At 50.4% G+C, this 23,882-nt stretch overlaps 8 protein-coding genes across 8 annotated transcripts; 3 read left to right on the forward strand and 5 right to left on the reverse strand.

Moving 5' to 3' along the window:
* Positions 1-2,771: 2,771 nt before the first annotated feature.
* Positions 2,772-3,896, reverse strand: A1O9_12821 (uncharacterized protein; the record flags this gene model as incomplete). Its single annotated transcript, XM_013398234.1, has 1 exon — positions 2,772-3,896. The coding sequence occupies one exon, from the start codon at positions 3,894-3,896 to the stop codon at positions 2,772-2,774; it is 1,125 nt and encodes a 374-aa protein (XP_013253688.1).
* An 880-nt stretch (positions 3,897-4,776) lies between these two features.
* On the forward strand, positions 4,777-6,500 carry A1O9_12822 (uncharacterized protein; the record flags this gene model as incomplete). Its single annotated transcript, XM_013398235.1, has 2 exons — positions 4,777-5,389; positions 5,440-6,500. 2 exons carry the CDS (start codon positions 4,777-4,779, stop codon positions 6,498-6,500), a joined length of 1,674 nt encoding a protein of 557 aa, XP_013253689.1.
* Positions 6,501-7,477: 977 nt separating this feature from the next.
* Positions 7,478-8,356, reverse strand: A1O9_12823 (uncharacterized protein; the record flags this gene model as incomplete). The annotated part of the gene is made up of 2 exons (XM_013398236.1): positions 7,478-8,299; positions 8,348-8,356. 2 exons carry the CDS (start codon positions 8,354-8,356, stop codon positions 7,478-7,480), a joined length of 831 nt encoding a protein of 276 aa, XP_013253690.1.
* Positions 8,357-8,933: 577 nt separating this feature from the next.
* Positions 8,934-10,289, forward strand: A1O9_12824 (anhydro-N-acetylmuramic acid kinase; the record flags this gene model as incomplete). Its single annotated transcript, XM_013398237.1, has 1 exon — positions 8,934-10,289. One exon carries the CDS (start codon positions 8,934-8,936, stop codon positions 10,287-10,289), a length of 1,356 nt encoding a protein of 451 aa, XP_013253691.1.
* Positions 10,290-11,530: 1,241 nt separating this feature from the next.
* On the forward strand, positions 11,531-12,970 carry A1O9_12825 (uncharacterized protein; the record flags this gene model as incomplete). The annotated part of the gene is made up of 3 exons (XM_013398238.1): positions 11,531-11,869; positions 11,916-12,346; positions 12,394-12,970. 3 exons carry the CDS (start codon positions 11,531-11,533, stop codon positions 12,968-12,970), a joined length of 1,347 nt encoding a protein of 448 aa, XP_013253692.1.
* A 1,249-nt stretch (positions 12,971-14,219) lies between these two features.
* Positions 14,220-18,596, reverse strand: A1O9_12826 (uncharacterized protein; the record flags this gene model as incomplete). Its single annotated transcript, XM_013398239.1, has 1 exon — positions 14,220-18,596. One exon carries the CDS (start codon positions 18,594-18,596, stop codon positions 14,220-14,222), a length of 4,377 nt encoding a protein of 1,458 aa, XP_013253693.1.
* A 966-nt stretch (positions 18,597-19,562) lies between these two features.
* On the reverse strand, positions 19,563-20,677 carry A1O9_12827 (uracil-DNA glycosylase; the record flags this gene model as incomplete). The annotated part of the gene is made up of 2 exons (XM_013398240.1): positions 19,563-20,271; positions 20,337-20,677. 2 exons carry the CDS (start codon positions 20,675-20,677, stop codon positions 19,563-19,565), a joined length of 1,050 nt encoding a protein of 349 aa, XP_013253694.1.
* Positions 20,678-21,163: 486 nt separating this feature from the next.
* A1O9_12828 (UMF1 family MFS transporter) lies at positions 21,164-23,066 on the reverse strand (the record flags this gene model as incomplete). The annotated part of the gene is made up of 3 exons (XM_013398241.1): positions 21,164-21,797; positions 21,848-22,880; positions 22,934-23,066. The coding sequence occupies 3 exons, from the start codon at positions 23,064-23,066 to the stop codon at positions 21,164-21,166; spliced, it is 1,800 nt and encodes a 599-aa protein (XP_013253695.1).
* Positions 23,067-23,882: the final 816 nt, after the last annotated feature.

Here is a 23,882-nt window from a genome sequence, read left to right on the forward strand (position 1 = left end):
CAAAAGCGGGAGAAATACTTGAACGAGCAGTGTTACCAAAAGCAGAAGCAGGGTGAGCAAGTTTTCCCAGACTGAGCAAATTTCTATGCACAACACGAGTCTAGGAAGCAACTTCGAACGCGAGAGCTAATCATCACTACCTAAAACCGTCGGTTCTTATACACGGTGGGGACGAGTAAACCTAGAAGTTAAAGATAGAACAGCCTCGCAGTCGATAGGTAGGCAAAAACTTCTAGACTATAATTACAGTATTTCAGTGTAATACAATTACTTCCCAAAGCCTTTCTTTAGAGAACTATTATAATATTAGCTTGTTATTAGTAAGAGCTATATAGTAATAAAAAGTATAAAGTTCTAGTAATATTAATAGGTTTTCTAACTTTATATCTAATTTTAGTAGATCTAAAAACCTCTCTTTAAGATAATAAAAGTACGGTATTAAGGTTAAATCGGCATATATTCTCGCCTATCCTATAGGTCGGATAAGGGGGTAGGGCTACGTTACTAGGAGTTCTCTCTCTTCCAGGACCGTAGGATAAGAACTAATCGACGCCAAAACGAACACTATAGTAGCCACAACTAAAACGATACTCTTTGCTCACCTATGTCAGCGAAGGGATAGCAACGCTATAGATCTCTATAGTCTTGAGCCCGCTAAAGGACTGTACTTTCAAGACTTCTCGCAATAGACGTGCACAAAACTATAATGGCTATATTCGTAAAGGTCACTGCCACTGAAACTTAGGCTGTACAGTTGTACAGCCGAACTCGTAGAAGGAAAAATGCTCCCAATTCTGCAAACTATGCTCTTATGGCTGCTGTCTAATACTCAACGCACGCTCTCGTACGTGAGGTTCCTTCTTCGTCCTTGCTTACGCTTCGATTGTCTGCTTTTCTCCTCACTTGCTTGTTCTTCCATGCCAAGGCCCCTTCTCTCTTCTTTTATGACTAAGCGCCTCGAGCCCCAATACAGTACTCTAGTATAATAAATACTCAAATAGTATATATATAAGATAAATTATACTAAGAGATTATATATCTATAGATAAGTAAAATGCTACGAACTAGGTCACTAGAAGGGTCGCTAAGGACAAGCTACCTATACCTAGGAGGAAATAGGGAAGTTAGCCGATAGAGAACCGACGAGGCTACGTTACGTGACTAGGTAGGGCTCTAGTAGGCTCTAGGGGGACTCTATAGGCTTAGTAGGGAGCCTAGTAGAGCCTAGTAGAGCTACTTATACTATATATACACGATTATAAACCTAGGTAGAACAGTTCGTAGTTAACTTCGTTAGCAATCCTATACCTATATTTAGGATATAGTCCGACGATTGAATATTCCCTTTGTCATCCTGGTCAATACTCTTGTGTCCACTCTATCAAGGAACCCTACCTTGGTCAGAACTGCTTGTAGCTCTGATAGTAACAAAAAAGCAGTAAATAATTAGCTTTACTGAGCTTAATTGGCTCGACGCGACTATTACCCGGTTGTTTTCGGTCTAGCTTACAGCGAAGCCCACAGACTGCTCAAGGTCAGTCTACAGTACGTGTACAGTGAGTAGAATTATAGTATGGCTTGAGGGGGTGTTCTAAGAACCAGTAGGACTCCAGAACATCTTGAGTTAGAATGGTTATAAGTTTCAGTGGCTATCCGCTGAGCACCACGTTCGGCAGCGTCGAGTTAATCCGTCCAATTGACTGCTACAGTCCAGTAATTGAGCCAACTGATAGAGGACGTCCGGTCGACTACTAGGGTAGGTTTGGTACCACTGGGTTCGTTCGTTCTATGGTCGAATAAGTTACAGGTCCTGTCCAGCATTTTCCAAGGATATAGACATTCTATCGGGCTTTTATTAGCGCATCTGTTCGTTTATGGATCTGGAGTACAAGGGTTAGTGATTTGGCCCTAATGGTGTGAATACGATGTTGTAGTGGTGGCAGTTTTGTACCCTTATGCGGTGAATCTTATTATGACGAGAGCGAGTATACTTGAGATTCGCACTATAAGGTAATTTTGAGTGGACGGTCTACCACTGACTATGATTCCGTCCTGTCTTGCTTCTAACCAACATTATAGGTGAGTGCCTTTATAGCCATACCCTTTTGTAGTCTTGTTTTTAATGCGGCGCACATCGAACAAATGTTGTCATAGGAGGTCCTTATTTTGCTCGTTGTTCAATTGTGCGCCGCCCACACCGATATCTCGGATGAACTTTCAAAATGGAACAGCTAATGGTTTGCCGGGGCGTGGAACTAAGTCACTCAGGTCTGTGGCTTTCATTAAGCTAAGGTTACTTTCCAGATGAAGGAGGAATTGAAGGTCAAAGTTATGGTGCTTAAGAAAGTATCTTGTGCCTTGGCAAATGTCCTCGCAATTGCATAAAGCAGTATAACAGCGTCGTATATTGACGCTAGCTCTGGTTGGGTAATGTCAATCTTGACTCCAGCGCGTCACCAATTGCAAATCCAATCTCAGTTCTAAGCAGCGGGAAGACGCTCAGTGTGAGCGGTGATGTAACTCAACGCGAATGCCGAAAATGATATGGAGCATTGCATTCCCTTCGACCTTCGAGGCTCGTTCAACCAGTGTTGTTTGGGCTAACAAATCGAATGAGCAGTTGGACCCGTTATTCTACATGTCGTCTCGCACTCTGTCACCAGAATTGGCGCAATCGAGCTGGCTAGGATATGGGATAATTAAACTCAACGTAGAGATAGTTAGGTGTGATCTGACTGCCATGTGGCCTACGTTAATTTGTCGGACTCAATCTACAACTGCTCCAGCTTCTGGTCATATGTTATTCCTGCCTGCCGTCTAGCCTCATCCATCCATTCCAGTACCCTCAGACTCTCCTCAGCCCCAATCACGCCGGGACGCTGCTTAAATACTGCTGCCCCGATGACATCCGCCTGGTACCACATCCCCCAGCCCCTGACAGGCTTTATGATGGTCTCATTTCGCTCTGTGCCATCCTCCTTCAGGTGATCATAGCCATACCATTGTACATGCAATTCTTCAGGCCGAATAGGTGGAAAAGGGATTGCAATTGATGCCTCTGTGGCTTCAATTCTAACAGAGGGCGCTGCTTTCTTAGCACCGAGACGTACGTAGAATGGCGGCTTGCTAGATCCCGGAACAGTCATACTGGTCGTGATGATTGCGGTGGCGCTCTTGTTCGCAAGGACGACAGTGTTGATATCGTCAACCTCGCTAGGCCGCCCAGGAACGCTCCGGGAGTTAGAGTATAGTACACTGGTTTCGCCAGCTTTGACACCATTCAGGGCAAGGTCCGCCCAAGTCAATGCATAGACACCCTGGTCTAGTAATGCCCCGGCACCCGCTGCTTTGTCTAGAAATCGAGATGTATTTGAGAGGTCAGGTCCGACTATAGGAAATGAGAAATCAGAGTACACTCTCCTTACTTCCCCTACTTTGGGTAAGAGTTCTTCTTTCAAATGCCTAGTTGCGGGGAGATATCGTGTCCACATTCCTTCCATGAGCACGACGCCCTGCCGCTCTGCAAGTTCGATGCATCTTCGATATTGCGCAGCATTCATGGTTGCTGGCTTCTCGACAAGAATGTTTCTTTTGAATTCGAGGGCTTGTACTATCTCTTCATAATGCAGCGGATGAGGTGTTGATATGTAAACGATGTCAAAGTCGGCTTGCTCCAGCATCGTCTGCCACGAATAGTAGACGACTATAGACTCCGAATCCGGAATTTTGTTCTCGTTAAACCATCTCCGGGCACGTTGATTTGAACCAGTCGTACTGATCGCGACCAGCTTGTGCTCAAATTCAGCGTCCTCACGACCGAGGATGTCTGGAAAGAAGACTGATGCGATATTAGAAAGCGAAAGTGCAGCCCAACGGCATATCTGTTTTTGCTCCATGACCAGGAAAAGCTCGCATTCACTCGTTGGTCACAGACCCTCTCGTTGGCTGTTTTGCTCGAGCTTTACGGTCATTCAGCTCAGCTAGATCGAATAAATGAATGCTGCTGCAATGTATCCGTCGGACAAGGAAGAGATCACATTCCACGCACTGGTCGTATTTCTGATATCGCAGCAAGACGGTTTTGTCCATCCAAGAGTTACACAAGTCCCGAACGCATTCCCGCGACAAAATCAGCACTTTTAAGCCTAGGAGATAATCAAGGTAAACGGAGTCGCCTGCTCGCTACCCCGTGGCTGCATCTCCATAGTTAAGTATCGCTTGGGAACTCTCGGAGAGATGGGGGGCGAGACTTACAATTGGCCCGGAAGATTGACTGTGGACTTCGTAACGTAGATGGTGATTGGAGCTGTCCTGATTGCACCCCCGGACACCTCCAGGAATATTCTACTCGGCAGTGATCTGGTTTGCGGGAAACAAAAACTGTACTTCACTTGATCGTCTGAGCCTTTTAGCCCTTTAGCCGCTGGGGCCCGCTGCCAAGCTAGCTGCCTCGCGCTGATACTCCTACAGTGTCTCTACTTGCCTCACTTCCGGCCAAGTTACCAATCTCCATGCTTCTGGCTCCTCTTGTTCTGTTAATCATGGTTCAAGGGCCACGCGACATTCTGGGGGCAAGCTCCAGTGGCTAGAGCAAGGTGATTAGGCCTGTACGACTCCGAACCATCTTGGCTCGAAGTTGTACTGAATATATATTTCAACTTCTTCCCTAGGGGTGACGTGTCTCTACCATCTTATCTTCCAACAAACCCTCTCTCCAGTTTAATCAAGGCTATCTCTTCTTTCATTCAGCTCTCTACGCGACAACCTCTCACCGAAATGGGGTTTCAACCATGGCGCGCCCTCCCAGGCAAGGGTGTCATGCTCTTGCTCAACGTTGTTAGCGCGGTCGCCCTGATTTACGAGGGATACAATCAAGGGGTTTACGGTAGTGTGTCTGGAACGCCAGGCTTTATCGCCATGTCCAGAATCGGTTACGACAGCATCGTTACCGAAACCACCAAGCAAGGTGGCCTTGCTGCAGCGTATTATTTCGGAGCAATATTTGGAGCCTTCATTGGTGGATGGCTTGGTGATAAGCTTGGAAGGAAGAAGGCCGCATTCATTGGTACCCTGCTCTCCCTTCTCGGATCTGCCCTTCAGTGCGGGTCAATCAACGCAGACATGTTCATCTGCGCTCGAGTCATCTCTGGGCTTGGAATTGGCTTTATCAATAATATCATTCTTTCCTGGGTATCGGAATTGTCTCAAGCTCACGACCGTGGATCCACGTTCTCTCTGGTTTTCGTCTCGAACTTTTTGGGCATCTTTCTCGCGAACTGGATCAATTTTGGTATTCGAGATAGCGAGGTCGGCTTTAGGTGGCGATTTCCTCTAGGTTTCATGTGCATACCTATGCTCATTGTTGCAGTTGCCATCCCCTTCGTTCCAGGTAAGTCAAATTCCAACTGATTTTATGGAGCAAACCTAATCAGGAATTAGAATCTCCTAGATGGCTCATGGCACATCACCGAAAGTCGGAAGCAATTGATATCTTGTGCAAGATCCGTGGTGATAAGGACGTCTCGGACCCAGCTATCATCAAAGAGATGGAATTGATTGACGCGGTCGTCGAGGCATCTTATCACAAGCGAAACAACTATATCAACATTGCTCTGGGAGGTCGTTACTCTGGAAAGCTTCACCTTGGTCGCCGTGCTGTCCTTGGATTCGCCCTTCAGCAAATTCAGCAGTGGACGGGAATTCTCGTCATGGTCTCTTGGGCTACCAAGCTCTTTGAACTTGGAGGCTTTGACGCCTATAAGGCTTCTTGGATGTCTGGTCTTCTAAACACTTTCGGTGTCATTGGTACTGCCGCAGCTGCACCTGTTATTGACCGCATCGGTCGTAGGATGAGCCTCCAGGTCTCCTTTATGATTCAGGGAGTATCGCTGTTTCTCGTTGCGGCACTCATCAAAACATCCCAGGATCGTGCCACGTCTAATGCTTCGGAGTCTCAAGCTCTTGGCACAGCTGGGTCTGCATTCACCTTCACGTTCGTCTTCTTCTTCACCATGTTCAATATTGTGCCATGCTGGATTTACGGTACTGAGATCTGGCCACAAGAAGTCCGCGCTAAGGGTTACTCATTCACCATCCTGGGTTGGGCGATCGGCTGTGGCGTGACAACGTTTGTCATTCCCATTATGCTATCTAATATCGGATGGTGGTCTTTCATCTTCTTCGGCTGCATGAACTTTACGGTGATGCCAATCATCCACTTTTTCTACCCTGAGACTGCTGGCCGCTCACTCGAAGAAGTCGACCTACTCTTCACCAGTGACAGTATGCTGGTCAGCAAGAATATGGCTGAGTATCACCGTCGTATTGCTGAGGCCGGTGGTAACGTGGCGGTCGCTGCCAGAAGGCTTCTTGATGAAGTTGATGGAGAGACCAATCTGGATCCGAGACGAATTTCACTTGCTGGGGCCGAAAACGGTCACGCAGGGACTAAAGCTGAGACAGAGTCGATCGAAGTGGCAACTGAGAAGACATCGTTTTAAACTCCAGAGAAATGTTTGAAGTAAATTCACTCATATCTTGAAGGAAGGCTAAGCTGGTGTTTGTCAAGGTGCATTAACTCAGCCGCGGCAGGGTCAGCTCTCAAGGGCGACGGAGAACGTCTCCCAGCGAATGAATTGTCAGACTTCCGTTTTGGTGAATCTGAAGATATACTAACGACGAGATTGATCTAGCCTCTCACGTAATCTCTTGTAGGTTTACACCCTATTGTATGCGATAGAAATATATTGGTTATCCTTTCAAAACGGAATCTTTTACTGTAGTTAACCGAAATGCTAAACAAAGGGGTGTTTCCGTGGGTAGGGTTGGAGGAGTGGTCTGTTATTGCCGCTGGACATCTCAGGGCCTTTTCATAAGCGGACGACGTACTCTTGATCATATTTCTGAGTGCAAGTCTCAAGGATGCCCTGCTCGAGATCGAAGATTGATGAGAATGACGCATTTGAGTTCGCATTTGCCATGTCCGTGAAACGTGGAAAAGGCGCGAGTCCCTTGAGCGGCACCTATAAAGCGGCCTCAATTCAACACTGTACTCTGTGAAAGGATGATCTCAGGCCAGGAGAGGCATCATTGCAGCTACTGATTCCTGCCCAAGTCTTTCATCCTTCAGCTAGCGATAGGGCAATATGAAACTACTATCTGAGACAACTGTTTACTAAGTGGCAAAGCCCGTAAGGTACCTCTTCATCGCGAGAATTTTATGAAATTGATCTAATTGCTTGCAAAGCTTTATGGCGGCTAGAGCTGCCTACATCAGAGAGAAGATCAGAGACTTTCGTAACATCTATATAGGCAGTAAACCTCCACACAAGCCAACAGAAACAGATAGATTCCTAACATCCATTTTGCTTGTCCAGCCCCAGTCTGGCATCTGATCGCAAATGCATCCATATCTCCGCAACAAACAACTTCTCTGAATGACAATTCGCCGCTTCAGCAGTGGAAAATACCGGTATAGTCAATTTAAAATTGCGGGATGTTTCCACGAAGTTGCACCGCCATCCAGGAGCAAATCCTGTCCAGTATACCAATTGCTGGCTTTAGAGGAGCACAACCACAACATAGCGCCTGTCAATTCCTCTGGCAGCGCAATTCTTCCAAACAAGGTCTCCTGCTCGAATTGCTTGACCAGATCATGTTGCTGGGACTGCAAGCCTCTCATCATATCAGTCATCGTATATCCTGGGCTGAGACTGTTGACTCGAATTCCGTAACGGGATAATTCCATTGCCACTGGCTTCACGAGGCCCTTGATAGCTGCTTTTGACGCCGTATAGCATGATATTTGCTGCACTGTGCTGGCGATGTACGTGGCGATACTAGCGATGAAGACGATACTCCCAGTTGCTGCGTCCTTTGCAGGCGTGTCGCCGTGCTGCAATTTGTATCGTTCGACCATGGTATTTGCGCATGCTTGCGCTACAAGGAAAGACCCATTGACATTTACAGCGAAAGTCCGTTGGAGATTCTCGTCTGAGGTTGACAGGAAAGGCTGCTCTTTCACAATTCCGGCGGCATTGATGTTGATGTTGATACTGCCGAAGTCTTGCACGATTTTGGAGATCGTGTTAGCAACCTGGCTGCGGACAGAGATGTCTACACTGTAGTACTTGACTTTGACGTTATATTTGGACTGCAGTTCGTAGAATGCCGGCGATGGCTCCTGAAGAATATCCAGCACGGCGATATTGCATCCTGCTGCTGCTAAGGCATCCGCGAACGCAAGACCAAGGCCTTGAGCCGCTCCTGATATCACTGCGGTCTGGTGTTCCAGATTGAACTGACATTTAAATAAATGCGTGATCCGTAGAGTGTTTCGTTTACATACCATGTCCATAGTTTAGAGGCTGTTTGTGCGTGCTCCCTATAGCACGGCCTGGTTGTCTCAGTCCTGGCCAGACGATGACTGTGAGAACTGCTGGATGGTTTTGAGCAAGATCTGTTGGCTACAACCCCCAGGTTGCGACGTGCATCAACGCTGTTCTAGTCGTATATCGACCTGAATCTGGACCCATAACTAGTAGTATAAGTGAGCAGGCTAGGCTTGCCTCAAAAGTCTAGGCGCGCTGATCAATGTGGTAATCCCACCAAAAATCACCGCCTCTTAGCCGTTTAACCGTTTAGCCGAGGCTGGCGCGACCAGAGAGCCCATCATCCATGTAACCTTAAAAGATCCGCAGAAACGAATGACAATCGATCAGCCTCGTGTTACTCCCTTCGTGGTGCCGGTGGCATTTTGTCCGTTGGAGGAACACGGCGGTCGTCTGTTGTTTCCGATCGGCTTTTAAGCGAACTATGATTTTGGTATTTATGTCTCCAGCACATACATTTTTGTGATTGTAGTATTTAGGCTTCCAATATATGCTGCGTTCCTCTGATTCGAACCTCGTTCTGATCCACGGGAATAAGTCGTCATGTCACCCACTCTGATGGGCAGCCTTACAAACGGCCTCAGCAATGGTCATCATGAAACAGGATTAGATTTGACGGTGCTTGGTCTGAATTCGGGGACGTCCATGGATGGCATTGACTGCGCGTTATGCTGTTTCAGACAAGATTCTCCAGAATCACCAATGCATTTCCAACTCCTGGCATATGATGAAATACCTCTGGAGCCGGAGATCAAAAAGCGCGTAATGAACATGATCTTGCACAACAAAACCACGCCCGAAGAATTATCGGAGATCAATGTCCTGCTGGGAGAGACCTTTGCTGCAGCGGTGAAAGAATTCTCGCAAAAGCAAGGGGTTCCGCTTGAAAAGATTGATGTTTTGGGATCTCACGGACAAACCATCTGGTTGCTCAGTATACCGGAGCCTGGTCAGACTAAGTCTGCCTTGACAATGGCTGAAGGATCATTCCTTGCTTCGAGAACAGGAATCACATCAGTCACCGATTTCCGGGTTTCCGACCAGGCTGCAGGTCGACAAGGGGCGCCGCTAATTGCGTTCTTCGACGCGCTCATCCTTCATCACCCAACCAAACTCAGAGCGTGCCAGAATATTGGTGGTATAGCTAACGTGTGCTTTATTCCTCCGGACAGGGATGGCAGAATAAATCCAGCATTTTTTGATTTTGATACGGGTCCGGGGAACGTCTTTATTGACGCGGCAGTACGATACTTTACCAACGGAGAGCGCGAGTATGATAAAAACGGCGAGATGGGTGCTGCAGGCACGGTAGACCAGGAGATGGTGAGCGAATTCCTGAGGACTCACCCATACTTCGGCCTCGAACCGCCGAAAACCACAGGACGTGAAGTGTTTAGAGACACCATTGCTCACAGTCTTATCGAACGTGGCCTTGCCAAGGGTTTGTCACCGAACGACATTGTCGCGACGGTGACTCGCATCACGGCCCAAGCCATCGTCGAACATTACCACAGATATATGCCGCAGGAGTACGGTCCTCTTGCAGAGATCTTTATGTGTGGCGGTGGAGCCAAAAACCCCAATGTCACCCAGCATTTGCAAGCAGCTTTTCCAGAGACCAGGATCATGATGCTTGACGAGGCTGGCATTCCGGCGGACGCGAAAGAGGCAATCACATTCGCATGGCAAGGCATGGAGGCAGTGGTGGGACGGAGTATCCCAATACCGAGCAGAGTCGAGACACAGAGACAGTTCGTGCTTGGAAAGGTCAGCCCAGGCAACAATTACCGACAGGTCATGAAGCATGGAATGGATTTCGGCGCAGGGAGGGATCATCTCGAACCGGTGACGGAGATGGTGAATTACGTCCAAGGCAAAGCATTTGACAACAAGTGGTGAGAAGGTCTGCTTAAGAGAAGGTGGGAATGTAGATCTCACGCGAAAGAATGTTGAAAGAGTGAGTGATTCGCTTTGGCCACACGCAACCTGTTGACTTGATGTCGTCGGAGATGAACACGGAGGGACGGAAATCAGAACACCGAGTAAGGAAGCATAACAATCCATCGGGCAAGATGACTTCCATGCTGTATTTGTCCAAGTTCGCCAGTTTTGTATAAAAGGAGAGAAGCACAGTAGGACACGAGGCGCACTCCAGGCGTTCGTCTGGTCCTTACACAGAACCGGGCCCATTGTTTGCTCCCACACGTGGGGCCTTGAAAGGGCAACTCTCCCGAGCATCGGCTGATGTAATCATGCCAAGGCGCCATTGCATTTTGGGATATATCGTTAAAGCGGCCTCAATCCGCCTAGATTTAACTTTGAGAATCGCACCTGATGTCACGCCTCGTAAGCTTCTTCCAGCAGGTAGACCGACTCTCAGCTTCTCCTCTCCCCCGTTGCATGTGTCCCATTCACATATCTCCAGATCGGTGTGGTCCATGACTTGCTTACCATCCAATATGTGATGTCAACAAATGCACACCGAGTTCCGATTGAAGAGAATGTCATGCCGGCTTCCGAGCAACAGAAGGCCAAGTCAAGACGGATCACGCGAGCGTGCGATTACTGTCATAAGCGCAGCATTCGATGTATCGGCGGTAGCGGCTCGCGGTGTCAAAATTGCATTGATTTCGATCAGCCCTGTACTTACAACCGAGCAGCGAAGAGACGGGGCGTGACGCCAAAGGCTCAAGCGGTGTCCCCGCCTGCTCCTCCGCCTCGAAATTTAAGTCCTGCAGACGGTACGTTGTCCACAAGCCCAGAGCGCGCTATGACATGGCTTCAATTTCTCTTCTTTCATCCTTCAGGAACAAGTTCTAGGCCAGAACATGGGCTTTCGATGACTGACACTTCCCAGCACCTTTCAAGCCAATATCACAACCATGGGGTGCTCCGACGATTGCCCGTCAGGCTGTGGTGATGAGTCTCGTGGAGTTGTACTTTGAGATAGTATACCCAATCTTCCCACTCTTTCATAGGCCCACATACATCCGAAGAGTAGGTTTCACTGAGTCGTGGGGTTTTCCTTGCCCACGGCCGATGTTCCAGGCCACCGGATCACTGCTTAGCCCGGTGCTGATAAGCCTTTGCAGATATCGAGAGGTGATTACGCCACCGACAAGGATCTGTTCCCAGTCACTATGGCGGTCTGCGCGCTTGTGTCCGCTCGAGTCCGAGATCAGGCGATTTTCAATCCTTCTTGGGACATTCAAGAATTGTCGGAAACGCCATCGGAAGCGTTTTATGACGCTGCAGTCCGTTGCTGGGCCGACTATGAAAACTCCAGCCAAGCCCACACCTTGAATGCATTGCGGTCCTGTGCTGTGCTTGCCCTCACAGCCATTCAGTATGGCAAAATTCGCGAGATGCAACTCTATCTTGGGAAATACCACACTTTCGTAGCTATGGATGGACTGCATGACGAATTGAACTGGCCCAAAAATATCGGCATTGTCGAGACTGAAGAGAGAAGGCGGCTGGTGAGATGTAATATTCAAAGCGAGGCTTGTGCTAACCAACCAGCAGTTCTGGTCCATGTATACCTTGGAAGTCTATTCGTCCATCATCTGGAACGGTATCACACGGTGTCGGGAACAGCAAGTCAACGTTGCATACACCACGGAGCTAGATGATGAGCTTTTCAATGACATGGGATACACTCAACCAGCGTCCTCTCCCGTTGACATCGGACCAAGCCCGGGTGGCAGATGGGGTGAGGTGAAGAGCAGCAGTTGGCTTAGTGGCTGGAACTTCACCACCGATCTTTATCGGGTCCTTGAGCACGTCATCACCAACTTTCGTGACCGAAGGCGAGGTAGGAGGACATTCCTCAGCGATATGTTTGGCGACAAGACTGCCATTTCCCCCTCTTTCGTCCGTGACTCCCTGATGGCACTATATGGCAACCTTCCCGGCTGCTTCAAAGAATTTCCAGAGATTACATGTGATCCTTCAAGGTGGGTTCTTCACCAGGGGTGCGTGCGTCAGCCATTGACTGTGCTAGCGATCGGTATGGATTCCAGGCCGCCAATATCACTGCAACTGTCCAGCTGCTTCGAATGATGTTGTTCGCTTCAGGTGGTGGTAACATTGAAGAACGTTGCAAGATCGCGAGCGAGGTGGTTGATGCCTTCACACGCATTCCAGTTGCCTATCTGCGAGCAATTAGTTCGCCCCTCCTCCATCATCTTGCTGGTATCGGCGCAATTCTGGGCAGCGTTCTCGAGGAGCCTCTAAGCGATATTGCCTATCAGCAAGTGCGAGTCGTCTTGCTGTCACTTGCGCAGCTGCTGGAGAATCTCGATCATGGCCTTCATTCGGCAATCAACGCAGAGCGACTGCGGAACCTGGTGGCGCAGATCGATAGCTACTGGAATCAGCTGCGCATCTGCCCTGAGGGTGAGACGAGTGCTTCAATGAATTCGCCCAATCGGAAATACCACAGTCCGCGGCATCCCGGCGCACGGAGAACCATCCCTTCCCAGTTGGCCACCAGTCTGTTCGAAGACTGGCCATGGAACTTGGACCTTGTGCAAGTAGCAGAGAGCTGGTCGCCCACAAGCCTGATCCTAGATGTGTGAAATTGGACTTCCTATCATTGGTGCGACAATATATGAAAAGAATATATTGCGAGGAGACTTATGGAGATCTTGCAAACGGTGGTCGCTCGCCAGTATAGGGACGGTTTGCAGTATGCAGTGCGGTGTTACTCGCCGCAATGTGCAGTTGAACGGATCGTGACTGTTGCAAGCTTCTTCATCTTCCCGTACCTGCCGTGAATCTTGTCAATGGACAATTGCTTAAGAATGCAAATCCATTTCTAGTTCGTTTCGCACATTTCCCTTCTCCTAAAACCATCCACTATCCATCCATTCACCCATCAATCCTACAACACTGTTTCTTGAGCAGCCCTTCCCCCCCCCTCTCCCTTTCACCACTAATCATTGTAGAGTCTTCTCCTCCTCCACGTCTGACAGAGACTGCTGTAACTCTCGCCGAGCCTATGGCCAAGTGTCGAAGCTTGCATCGACAAACGTTCTGAATATCCAATTCCATCGCAGTACTAACCTTTCCATACTCGATTATGTTCTTGAATGTATATTCGAAACATTAGTCAGTAAATACACCCAGCGAGCCGGCCCACAGTGGGAAGAAGTCGTGCAGCAGGAGGACTATTCTTCCAGCGCGGCGATCCTGTCAATACGAAAGCTCGGGACCACCCCAACGCGATGGTCCCCATGTTGATCAAAGTCGTCGAGGAACTCTGCCAACCGGACCTAGTCCTGGAGTATTCGTTCTTCACCCTTCGCTCCTTATGATCACCTTCACGGCGGGAATCTCTCAACTGTCGCATCTCGACAGGACCGCTTCGTCATATTGCATTGAATTCTCGCTTCGTGAGACCAGGAAATTGGCCTGACAAGGTATTCTATTCTCTCTGGTGGATCAGCTTAGTAGCTGCGCCAACTTAGGGCTTGTCGGCCCGAAGCCAGACGATCGGGCTGTATGGTTTGACGTCGAGTCACGCCATTGCATTCCAACCTCCACGAGACTTTGTTTTCCACACTCAGGCGGCGATGGACGGAGTTGATCGGCCATCGACGCAGCATATAGAAATCGTTTAACCAGTGGTATAGCCGTTTGGATCCAGGGCTGCACGAGGTCAATCGGGAACCAGATATAGATGAAATGCTAGATTATGCTTCTTCTGAAAGAATTGGAAATTGCACTTATTCAATTCATTCCAGTCCTAGACGCTTTCATCACGTACGGAGGACCTTTAGTTGTCAACCGTAAGTAGTGTCACATGCAAGTCTACTCAGTACTTCATCACGGTCTCCTCGCAGCCTCGCCCACATCGATTCCAAACCTGCGCTCTCCACGATCGACATCTCCGCCTCTTATCCAAGTATCGACCTCGATCTCAGATCTCGCGAGATTCGGACTGCGGCTCTGGGCGCGCTCCCACCAGCCGAGATGGACAAGGAAGCCTTCCCAAGCACCCCATAGGGCATCTTCACTGCTAGACTCACCAAAATTCCGCCTCCTAAGGTCTTCGTCCCGGACCAGGCGGACGAGCTCGCTCCCAGTCAGGAGGGATATCTGCGAGCCGATGCTGTGGGGAGCTTTCACGAGAGTCACTTTTCGGTTTACAGTGAAGGCGGTGATGAGGCTGTAGAGCAGGAGAGTTCCGAGCAGTACTTGGAGGGCGATGGTGATGTTCTTGTCTTGGATGAGCTTGGAGCGCATGGTGACGACCTGGGCATCGACGATGGCGGCTTGAGACTGCGTTGCGCTCATTGGGTCGACGAATGGGCGGGCAGAGTCTATCATTATGGCAGCGAAATGCTTCAAAATTTTGCCGCCAGCCTTGGAGAGTAATTTTGGTGACTTGACGAAGTCATCGTCTGTGAATTTAGGGTTTCGCATTTTTATGGTATGGTAGAGGAGGTTTCTGCCCTCCAGTGGGTAGACGCTGCGGAAGGTGGAAAGGCGATTGATGCTGGTCCAGTTCAGGTGTGAGATGTTGTAGGCTGCGTGGTCCTGGTCGAGGATGTGGGTGATGGATCTCACGTCGTAGCTCTTGATGGCCAGGGGGAGCGTTTGTTGCGTGCCTAGAGCAGCCCGCCTGGGTCGACTCACAGTGACATCAATTTCGATGGCGCTGTAGTTCATATTGCACCAGAAACTCGCCACGTCTGTGATTTTGAATCCAGGTGCCGTAGGGTCAGGTTGATTGGTCTTTGCTAGTAAGAATGTGGTCACGTTCTGGAAGACGTTGAGGCCGTCGAATTCGGGGCTTTGAGGTGCGTAGGACGAGCCAGGGGAGCCGACAAGGGAGTCTCTGTTCCAGAAGTATTCGAGGTCATTGGTAGAGTTAGCTAGGGCGGTGAACATCGAATCCACCCTCTGGCTCGGGCATCTCCTTAGCCCGCGCCCCTCGTTGCAAACGATATCGATTGTCGAATTCATATCGACGTCCTCGAAGGGGGTGATGGCGGTGTAATTTTCCGTGCTAAAATGTCTACAAATGGGTGTTACCTTGATGGCGGGGATACGAATACGCATGTCGGCTCCAGAGTCGAGGATCGTGTCCACATCCTCATTGCTCATGCGGTTCGTGACGTTGCTGAAGATGAGACCGTCAAGAAGTCCCACCGGCGAGTTCTCCTTGAGTCTGCTGGGATTGGACTGGATCAGGGTCATGGCTCTTGCGCGCAAGAGTTCTTCGTGCGCGTCGGAGCTCTGGAAGTTGGTGAGATTATATGTGTCGAGGTTGCTGACGAGGCTAGATTCGAAGGGGACGGATGTTGTCCTGAAAGATGGCTGCAGCGCGGTGAAGAACAGGCCTGCTGCTATGAGTTTGACGGTAGGGACAATCAAATGGGCAAGGAAGCTGAATGCGGAAATGGTGCTCCTCGACTGTTTCAAGGACTGGTAGTCGACTGTGAAAGGTGAGGTTTTACTGGGATTGAAGCTTAGGCCTGCGATCGCGCGCACGGGCTTGCTCGAGAGTAGAATGTATGGCTGTAAGCACTGGACAGCCACGTCAACTATGTGGATAGCATAGGTCAGCAAGATCAGGAATACAGGAAGAAAGTATATGATGGCATGGCTTCCTTGCCCGCTTGTGGGTGCAATGCCTGAAGTTGTCTCGTTCCGCCACCACAAAAGGCCCAGAGTCAAAATCGCAAGTGCAATTGCACCTCCCAGGGCCATGAGATAGGGGAGGGTCAGGCTCGTATGGTACCACGGGCGTGGCTTTAGCTCCCTGCGCTTGTGGAGGGAGTGCAGCATCTTAGAATACCGCTGACTATCCTGAAGCTCGAGGATGGTGTAACCGTCTTTGGTCATTGTCCTCACATACTGCCCTCTCAGGTGAGACAGAAAGGCACGTTCAGAGAAACAGCCGGCGTCCTGCAAGAGCTTTTCAATCGTGCCGCTTCTTGAAAGAAGCATGGCCATTGCGCCGAGGGTCCGAGGGTCAGTGCGTAGATGTGTTCTTGGTCTAAATTTTGTGCTTGTTAACAATGCACTGGCGAGTAGAAATATCAATATGGCTTGTAGGATCCGTAAGGAGACTTGTCGCATCCGAATAACGGGTGTCGATATCGTCAACAAGCCTTCTATTGCAACGGCGTCTCCACGTCGGTACTCAGTGTTGACAATCTGTGAGACAAGCGTTTGTAATAAGTCCGACATGTCTTTCTGCATTTGCAACGGCTCTTTAGCATAATTTGCTATACGAAGGTTGTTGCCCCGCGACATCATGAGAATGATTGGATCAATCTCGATTGCTCTTGTCAAATCAGAACTGGGTCGTACGGCGCCGGGGAAATAGCCTGTCTCTCCATTTTGAAAGTACTCGGGTTGAGTAGATGATGCTGCTTCGGATAGAGGGTCATCTAGGAACACCTCAAGCGGAAAATGATGGCCGCTGTCATCGGCGAGGTCAAGTAACCCTCCATCACTTTGCCTCAGGAACTGATTGACCTTCAGGACGATGGACTCTGGATTCTTGATCGATAGCTTCTCGAGGAAAGTGGGAGCGTTTCCAACATTGAGGAGTCTGGCCTCTCGCGCATCTACGCGGACTTCGTAATCTGCGGTGAACAAGCCAATTTTGCACAGCAGGCCTGAGATGGTTGCGGTACCAGTTGAAAGAGCGGACGTGTCGCCGTCAAAGGTATCAGGATTCCACACATTCAGCATCAAACGCAGATCATCGCTTTCATTTTGTCCACAGTTATTCGGATTGAAAGAGAGGGAGTCCGTCGGTGGATTTGAGCACTGGTACTCCCCACATGTTGTATAGTTGAACCATGCGGTGACATTTCCCGTGTCAAGGGAAAATTGGGGGTAATCTTCAGGACGAATGATGCACTTCGCCTTCACGAGGTCGGTCAGGTTGGGCATAAGCCGAGTTTGAGTGACAGAGGAGTTCAAGGCGGGCACAACATCGTAGAACGTCCAAGATATCGGGTCGCAGGTGGTGTTGATGCCGAATGCACTGGCCGTGGCCGTTAGCGTGATATTGGCGTCGCCCGAGACGTCAAGATTCGAATCAGTTCCTGGGGCCGTCAAATTGAAGCTGTCGAAGGCGTGTTGCTGAATCGTCCACCTGGGGAATCCAAAGCTCTCTCTCTGAATAGCCATATAGGTAATGAAGGATTGTGGGTCAAAAGCAGACGAGTTCTTCGTAGAGCCTCCGTTTCCAGTCAAGGTATCATTGACAAGCAGCCGTGAAGTTCTGAACAGGGCGTGGGGTGTTGTGGTCATTCGTGGTATTGGATCGGTGAAGAACAAGGTGTTGGCGAAAGGCAGCAAAGCACCACACAGAACAGCACCAATATAGCCCAGACTCACGCCGAACTGGCGCACCCTGACGGAGAGAGCGAATCCTCGGATGTCTAGAGCATCAATGTAGTTGACCAAATATAATCCGTCCTCGGCGCGGGTCCAGCCTCTTGCCATCAGAGACCATGGACCGACTTCTTTCAGGTTTTGCAAAAGCATACTCCACAAAAAGCCTAAGGGCACCACGAATAGTGTCGGGATGTAGTTTGCCTGAGATCTCATGTCGGCCCCGACAGCAAATCCACCACGGGTGCGGTCCAAAATGTCGAATACTTGCAGCAGAACGACGCAAACTGCAAAACAAGCGGCAAGGGCGTAGCTGGGTCGCGGCCGAAGCATTCGAGGAACCCATTCATGCTCTTGCTGATCCTGATCCTGGACTGAACCCTCGTCGGGGCTGGATGCATCGGCAATGTGGATAGTTGCGAGCTTTTCCTGGATCGAGGCTGCTGAGCGTGTCTCTAGATCATGGAATGTTGAGAGCCCAAAAGGCTTTGACAGACGTCCAGAGATGTTCCTGTGATTGACGTTCGGGGGGGGCCAGATTTGGTAAGCAATGCTGGAGAGAGGCGCTGCAGGTACCGGCGGAGCTGGACGGCGGTCTGCCTTGGGATTCTCAGCGGCCGTAAGATCCGTCTCCATGGGTAGCGGCTTCATCAACGACGACACATGTCTAGCATGGTTGTAGCTAGGAGTCCTCAGCGATTGCGACACACGGCGAGGTCGAGCAGGAGGGCTAGCTGGCTGCTGGTCCTCTTCCGTCGTGTCGATGAGAGGCTCCTTCATCAACGAGGAGATATGCCTGGCATGCCGATAGCTCGGGTTCGCATTGCCCGTTGCCGGCGACATCTTGAACGTAACTGATTTACTGGAGCAAGGCGCAAGGCAATATCATGATGGGCATCATATTCAATCGTGGTGGCTAGGTGGCCTCTGTGGCGAGCATGCCTTGCCCTGGAGGATCTGGGATGATGTTGAACGGAAAGCAACGCGACGACCAGCGCCTCAACACGAAGGAGAAGGGCATCTTCAGAGGAAAGCGAAAGCCGCACATAACATACAGAAGTCACCGACCTGAAGGTTGGCCGAGTACTTACTGATCTTCCAAAGGTTGAAACTCCCTCCGTCGGACTATGCGTGGAAATGGTCCAAGTGTCGAATGGGCCTGAATAGATGGAACTAAGATGAGTTTGAGGTCGGATTTAGCTCGAGTCGAGGGGTGTAATACCCCGGACTCTGCTGGCCACCATTCTACGCTTAGAAGCGCGCACAGTCGCGATGAGGAACGTCAAGTGTATCATGCTGCTCTACTAGGGATATATGCCTCATCCTAATTTGAAATTGCTACGACACGATCCGGAATGTCGGCAATCATGCTCAAACCTAATCGCTACTCCATCTCCAGCTTCAAACCAGAGAAGACGCTTACATGGTTGATCGACTGCCGACTCCTCGGCACCGTGTACCGAGTACTCCGTACGCCGGAGGAGGTCGATGCTAGGTGAGATGGGAGATGACCAGTTCGAGGCGCTAAACACAAAGCAAATCGTGTCTTCCTGGTCATGCTCGGCACCAGACGGACCAGTGGTGCTCACAAGCCTGTCTTGAAACATTACTCAAGAGATACTAGCATTCAAAGAAACAAATCTAGCTGAAGACGGCCTCAATCTGCCTGCATTCACCACCTGTTGTGTGCATCACGAGAAATATCCAAGGGCACTACTTAGTACTGACTCGCACTCCAACGCCAAACAACGCCAGGCTGAAGAACCTCAAAGACCTCGGACGTAAGACCGCCCGCAATGGACCACCCTATTACAGAGTTCCATTGCCAGCCTTCCCCTCAGCTTCCAGTTTGGCGATTTCCTCTAATGCCTCGATGTCATCCTCGTCATCAACGCCCGGGAATTCTTCTTCTGTTGGTTTGGCTTGACCATCGAGCACGTTGCCGGGAGGCTTGACGGGGTGTGAAATGTCGAGATTCCAGTTGATCGGACCATCTTTTCCATACCGTTCCTCCAGCCAGTCGTTGGCCTTGCGGAAGTGCTTGTTGTTGAAGAAGCCCGGAGGCTTGTGTGCACTCAACGGGCTAGGGTGGACGCTCTTCAGCACCAGGTGCCTGGGGCCAGTTATCCTGTCGCATCTCTTTTGCGCGGGTGAGCCCCAGGCCAGGAAGACTACACCGTTCGTGCGGACTTTGACGACGGTGTCGATGACTTTCTGTGTAAATCTTTCCCAGCCTTGGTTCTGGTGTGAACCCGCATTTCTCGCGCGGACGGTTAGGCAAGTGTTGAGCAGAAGCACGCCTTGATCGGCCCAGGGAGTCAGGAGGCCTCCTTTCTTCGGTGGTGGCTTGAATGAAGGGTAGTCGTTGGCAATCGCTTTGTAGATGTTGCCCAACGAGGGTGGCGCAGGCTCTGGCGGGAGGACGGAGAAGCAGAGTCCATGGGCTTGTCTGGGGCCATGGTATGGGTCCTGGCCGAGGATAACCACTCGGACTTTGTTCAGAGGGCAATGGCGAGACCTAGATAGCAGTTTATCAGCTGGTTTCATTCTAACGCAAGACCAATCAGTCAATCATGGCTGTACCAGCTGTAGACATCTGCCATGGGAGGATAGATTGTCTGCGTCTTAACTTCCTTCGCGAGAAAACGCTTAAGTTCCAGGAATTCCCGACCCACGAGCTCTTCTTTCAGTACACTCAACCAACTAGGGTCGAGGGTATCAATTTCGAGCTTCAGGAGTTGCTTCTGCTCAGCGGTCAAGCTGGCCACCCATTTATCCTTGTCAAATTTCGCCGTAGGTTCCGCTGGGGCTAGAATCGATTGAACTTTTGGCGCTTTGAAGAACGAAGTCAAGTCGCCATTCTTCTTGAGCTTCTTTGCATCTTCATTTTCATGCGTTGTATTATCTTTGCGTTTGAGAGACATTGCAGGTATTTTGGGTGTGAGTCGATGTTTGGTAGTAAGGCGGCAATATTGAGACACTCTCCAGATCAGCATAGACTTTCATGCACTCATCAGTCTGTGCAGTTGCGGAGTCGCGACGGGGAGGTGAGTTGCTGCTGGGTACGAGTGCCTTAGGATCCGGGGAGGATTGGAATAAACACGAAACTGACACGTCATGCCCCCTGGAGGAGCGCGTCACGCGATCTGATGTGACGAGTGTTACGGGTACTTCGTATAGCAAATTGGTTCATCGCAACGGGTACGAGGCATGGCAGGCTGCTAGTACACAGCGAAGGCTAACAGGTGCTATCACGGACCAACTACTACTGAGCACCGCGTACTTCGTACTTCAGCCTGGCGCCAGGGTTCCAGTGGAAGGCCACCATTGTGCTTGTCAGGTAACGCCTTGTGTCGTAGAGCAATGTCAAATTCGGGCGTGAGGTGGATCTCTATCTCGTACTATGCATTTCAATCCTCCTCCTCTTCTGAAAGTACGATTGTAGGGATATTGGTATATCGCTGTCCTCCCTTGCGACGACCTTCCAGCTCCAACGCCATACTTTGGGCATCTGCCTTTCCCCGGTCGACATCAACCAGGACCATCAAGGGCAATGGTAAGAATATCAAGACTGCAAGAAACAAAAACGCCGGGCGGATCTCACCATACCTGTCCGTGATTGCGCCCACAATTGCCGGCCCGAAAACACTAGAGCCCTTGTCGGTAATAGCATAGAGAGCATAGAAGGACGCTTCAAAGCCGGGAGGGATCAGCTCTCCGAAAAATGCTCGGCAATACGACGATAGTCCGCCCAAGACAAAGCCGTATATCGCACCAAGAGGATACATCTCCCAAGGTTGCTGTAATCCAAACACGCCGTACCGCTTGATCGCCGGAATAAACCCTAAGAGACCGTACAATGGTATAATCTCGAACAAGCAGATGCAGGCTACGATAGTTTGCGACGCACGCAGGTTGAAGAATCGAGACAGGAAACTCCAGTAGAATGCACCGAGGACGCCGGCTACTGTGGCGATCACGTTGATAAGTCCGAGGGCCTCTGTCTTCATGCCCAGGGTGGTTTTGGCGAATAGCACTGCGGTTCTGTGAAAAGTTAGCGTTGATTCGGATGGTCAGACCTTCTTGAGACACACCCGCTGACCGTGGCTATGCTGTCGCTAAGCAGGAACCACGCACACAAGAAGATAAACATGTCCTTGAGTTTCCGAGCATGCCCGATTGTCTTGAACAATGACTTCCAAGCATAGACGATGTAGGCCACCCATGCACGATTTCCCGCCAAAGCTGCTGGGAGCGGGGGTCCTGGTCGTGGACGAAGCCACATGGCAGCTGGTATGCTGAACAAAAACCACCACAGGCCGACCACCATCAAAACCAGACGAAGCGAGAACGTGGTCGAGCCAGTTGCTACCACCAGGAGTATGGCCAGTGACTGAACCACCAAACCAGCAATATAGCCAATTCCAATCCCATTTGAAGATATTCTTGTTGAGAGCTTGAGTTCGGGCGAGATGGTGGGGGGAGATTCCAAAGATGCAGAGGTCGCACCTGGGCGCTCTCGAGGAAGCAAACCCGAGGTTGATGTAGCTAGCTCATGATCATCCTGCTCAGCATATTCGTCGTCCTCTTCAGAAGACCGTCCATCTGCTGTGGTCCGTTCCCCGTCGTACCGGCTGTGCAGAATAGAGGGATGGTACCGCACCAGAAGTGGGAGGAATGAGTTGAGGAGGACGAAGGAGGCGCCAAAGCAGGTGTTGGAGATGATTGCGAGGAGAGCCCCGAACAGATAGAGCTTGGGGATGACGCTTATGAAGAGGGTGGTAGCGGTCGCGCCGGCAAAGGCAAAGGCAAGAAGAAAGGTTTTCCGAAAGCGACCGTGGTCGGCAGCACCTGACATGGAAATGATAAGAAGAGCCTGGATCAGCACGCTGATGGAGAAGGTGTACATGGCGAAGCTGGCTGTATTGATTTCAGCCCCGAGGAAGTAGATCACACAGGAGGGAAGCTCGCTATGCCCATGCTTGGGGTCATTGGGCGCAGTCGAGTTTGGATGGGCGATGGGGCCCGAGCCAGTCTGCCAGCCAGCACGGCAGGGGGTTTTTTTGTCCTTGAAGAGCACTCCCTGATCTCTGGCCAGCTGTTCAAGAGTGATGGGCAAGAATGATCCTGGTGGTGTTTGGTCAGTCGAGAATTGCAGGGAAGCGAATCAAGGGGCTCACCCATGGCACAAATCGCAAAGACCTCTGCGGCCCAGCCATACGAATACCATCCCCATAGTTCTTTCTGGCTGGTGTGCCTCGTGTCTTCATCGGGATGTCTTTCTTCCTCCGCCCGCTCGTCGAGGTCATCCATGGCGGAGTCCGAGTAGTCCCAGGACGAGTCGCGCTCGTCGTCCGCCTCGACAGAAGGGGTGGGAGAGATCAGGCTAGCACGGGACTGGGAGAGCTGGCGATGGGGCGGTGGTGGACGTGGGTTGGCAGAATATTCGCGATCTCCATGGCGAGGAGCCTGGGTAGAGTAAGAATGATGGATTGAATAAATGGACGATCAGATGGACTGTTGATGTGCACAGATGGACGGGAGCATCGGGGAGGGGGCCAACCATTTCGGCGAATCAACACCCGTAGAGACAGCTCCCGACGGCGCGTGGCCCCTAAGCCAATGCCTAGAGGTGCCTTGGACAGCTCCTCGTGGTCCCTAACCGCGCCCGGTGCCTAACCGGTCTAGGCACTTCTAGTAAAGTAGATTGGAGGAATGCTCTTTGGACCAGTGATCATAATTCATGATGGGTTTTCGCGGTGCTGGGTCCTCGCCTTCGATGGTGATGGTAAAGATGCTGCTACTGTCATAGTTGACATCGCGAGGAAACCCTTGTCATGATCCAGGTTGGGTCAGTTCTCGATACAGATTCCAACTATTGAGCGCGGGATGCAGGCTGGATGAGGTGCACTTCAGGCGCGTGTAGAGGACTATATACGAGGACGATTCACTGCCAGGTGCTCACGGAGGCTGGTAAGGTTGTGCATCTACTTGCAACTTGGAAGCGCAATGGCGGATCTTATATTCCCTTGGGCTTAGGACCGAGGACGGCGTACTATCAGCACCTTTATCTGGTAGTATGGTGGTGGACGGTGTCCAGAGGTAGAACCGTCATGCTAGCCTACCAAA

This window comes from Exophiala aquamarina, assembly GCF_000709125.1.
Source record: "Exophiala aquamarina CBS 119918 chromosome Unknown aczIA-supercont1.28, whole genome shotgun sequence".
NCBI lineage: Eukaryota > Fungi > Ascomycota > Eurotiomycetes > Chaetothyriales > Herpotrichiellaceae > Exophiala > Exophiala aquamarina.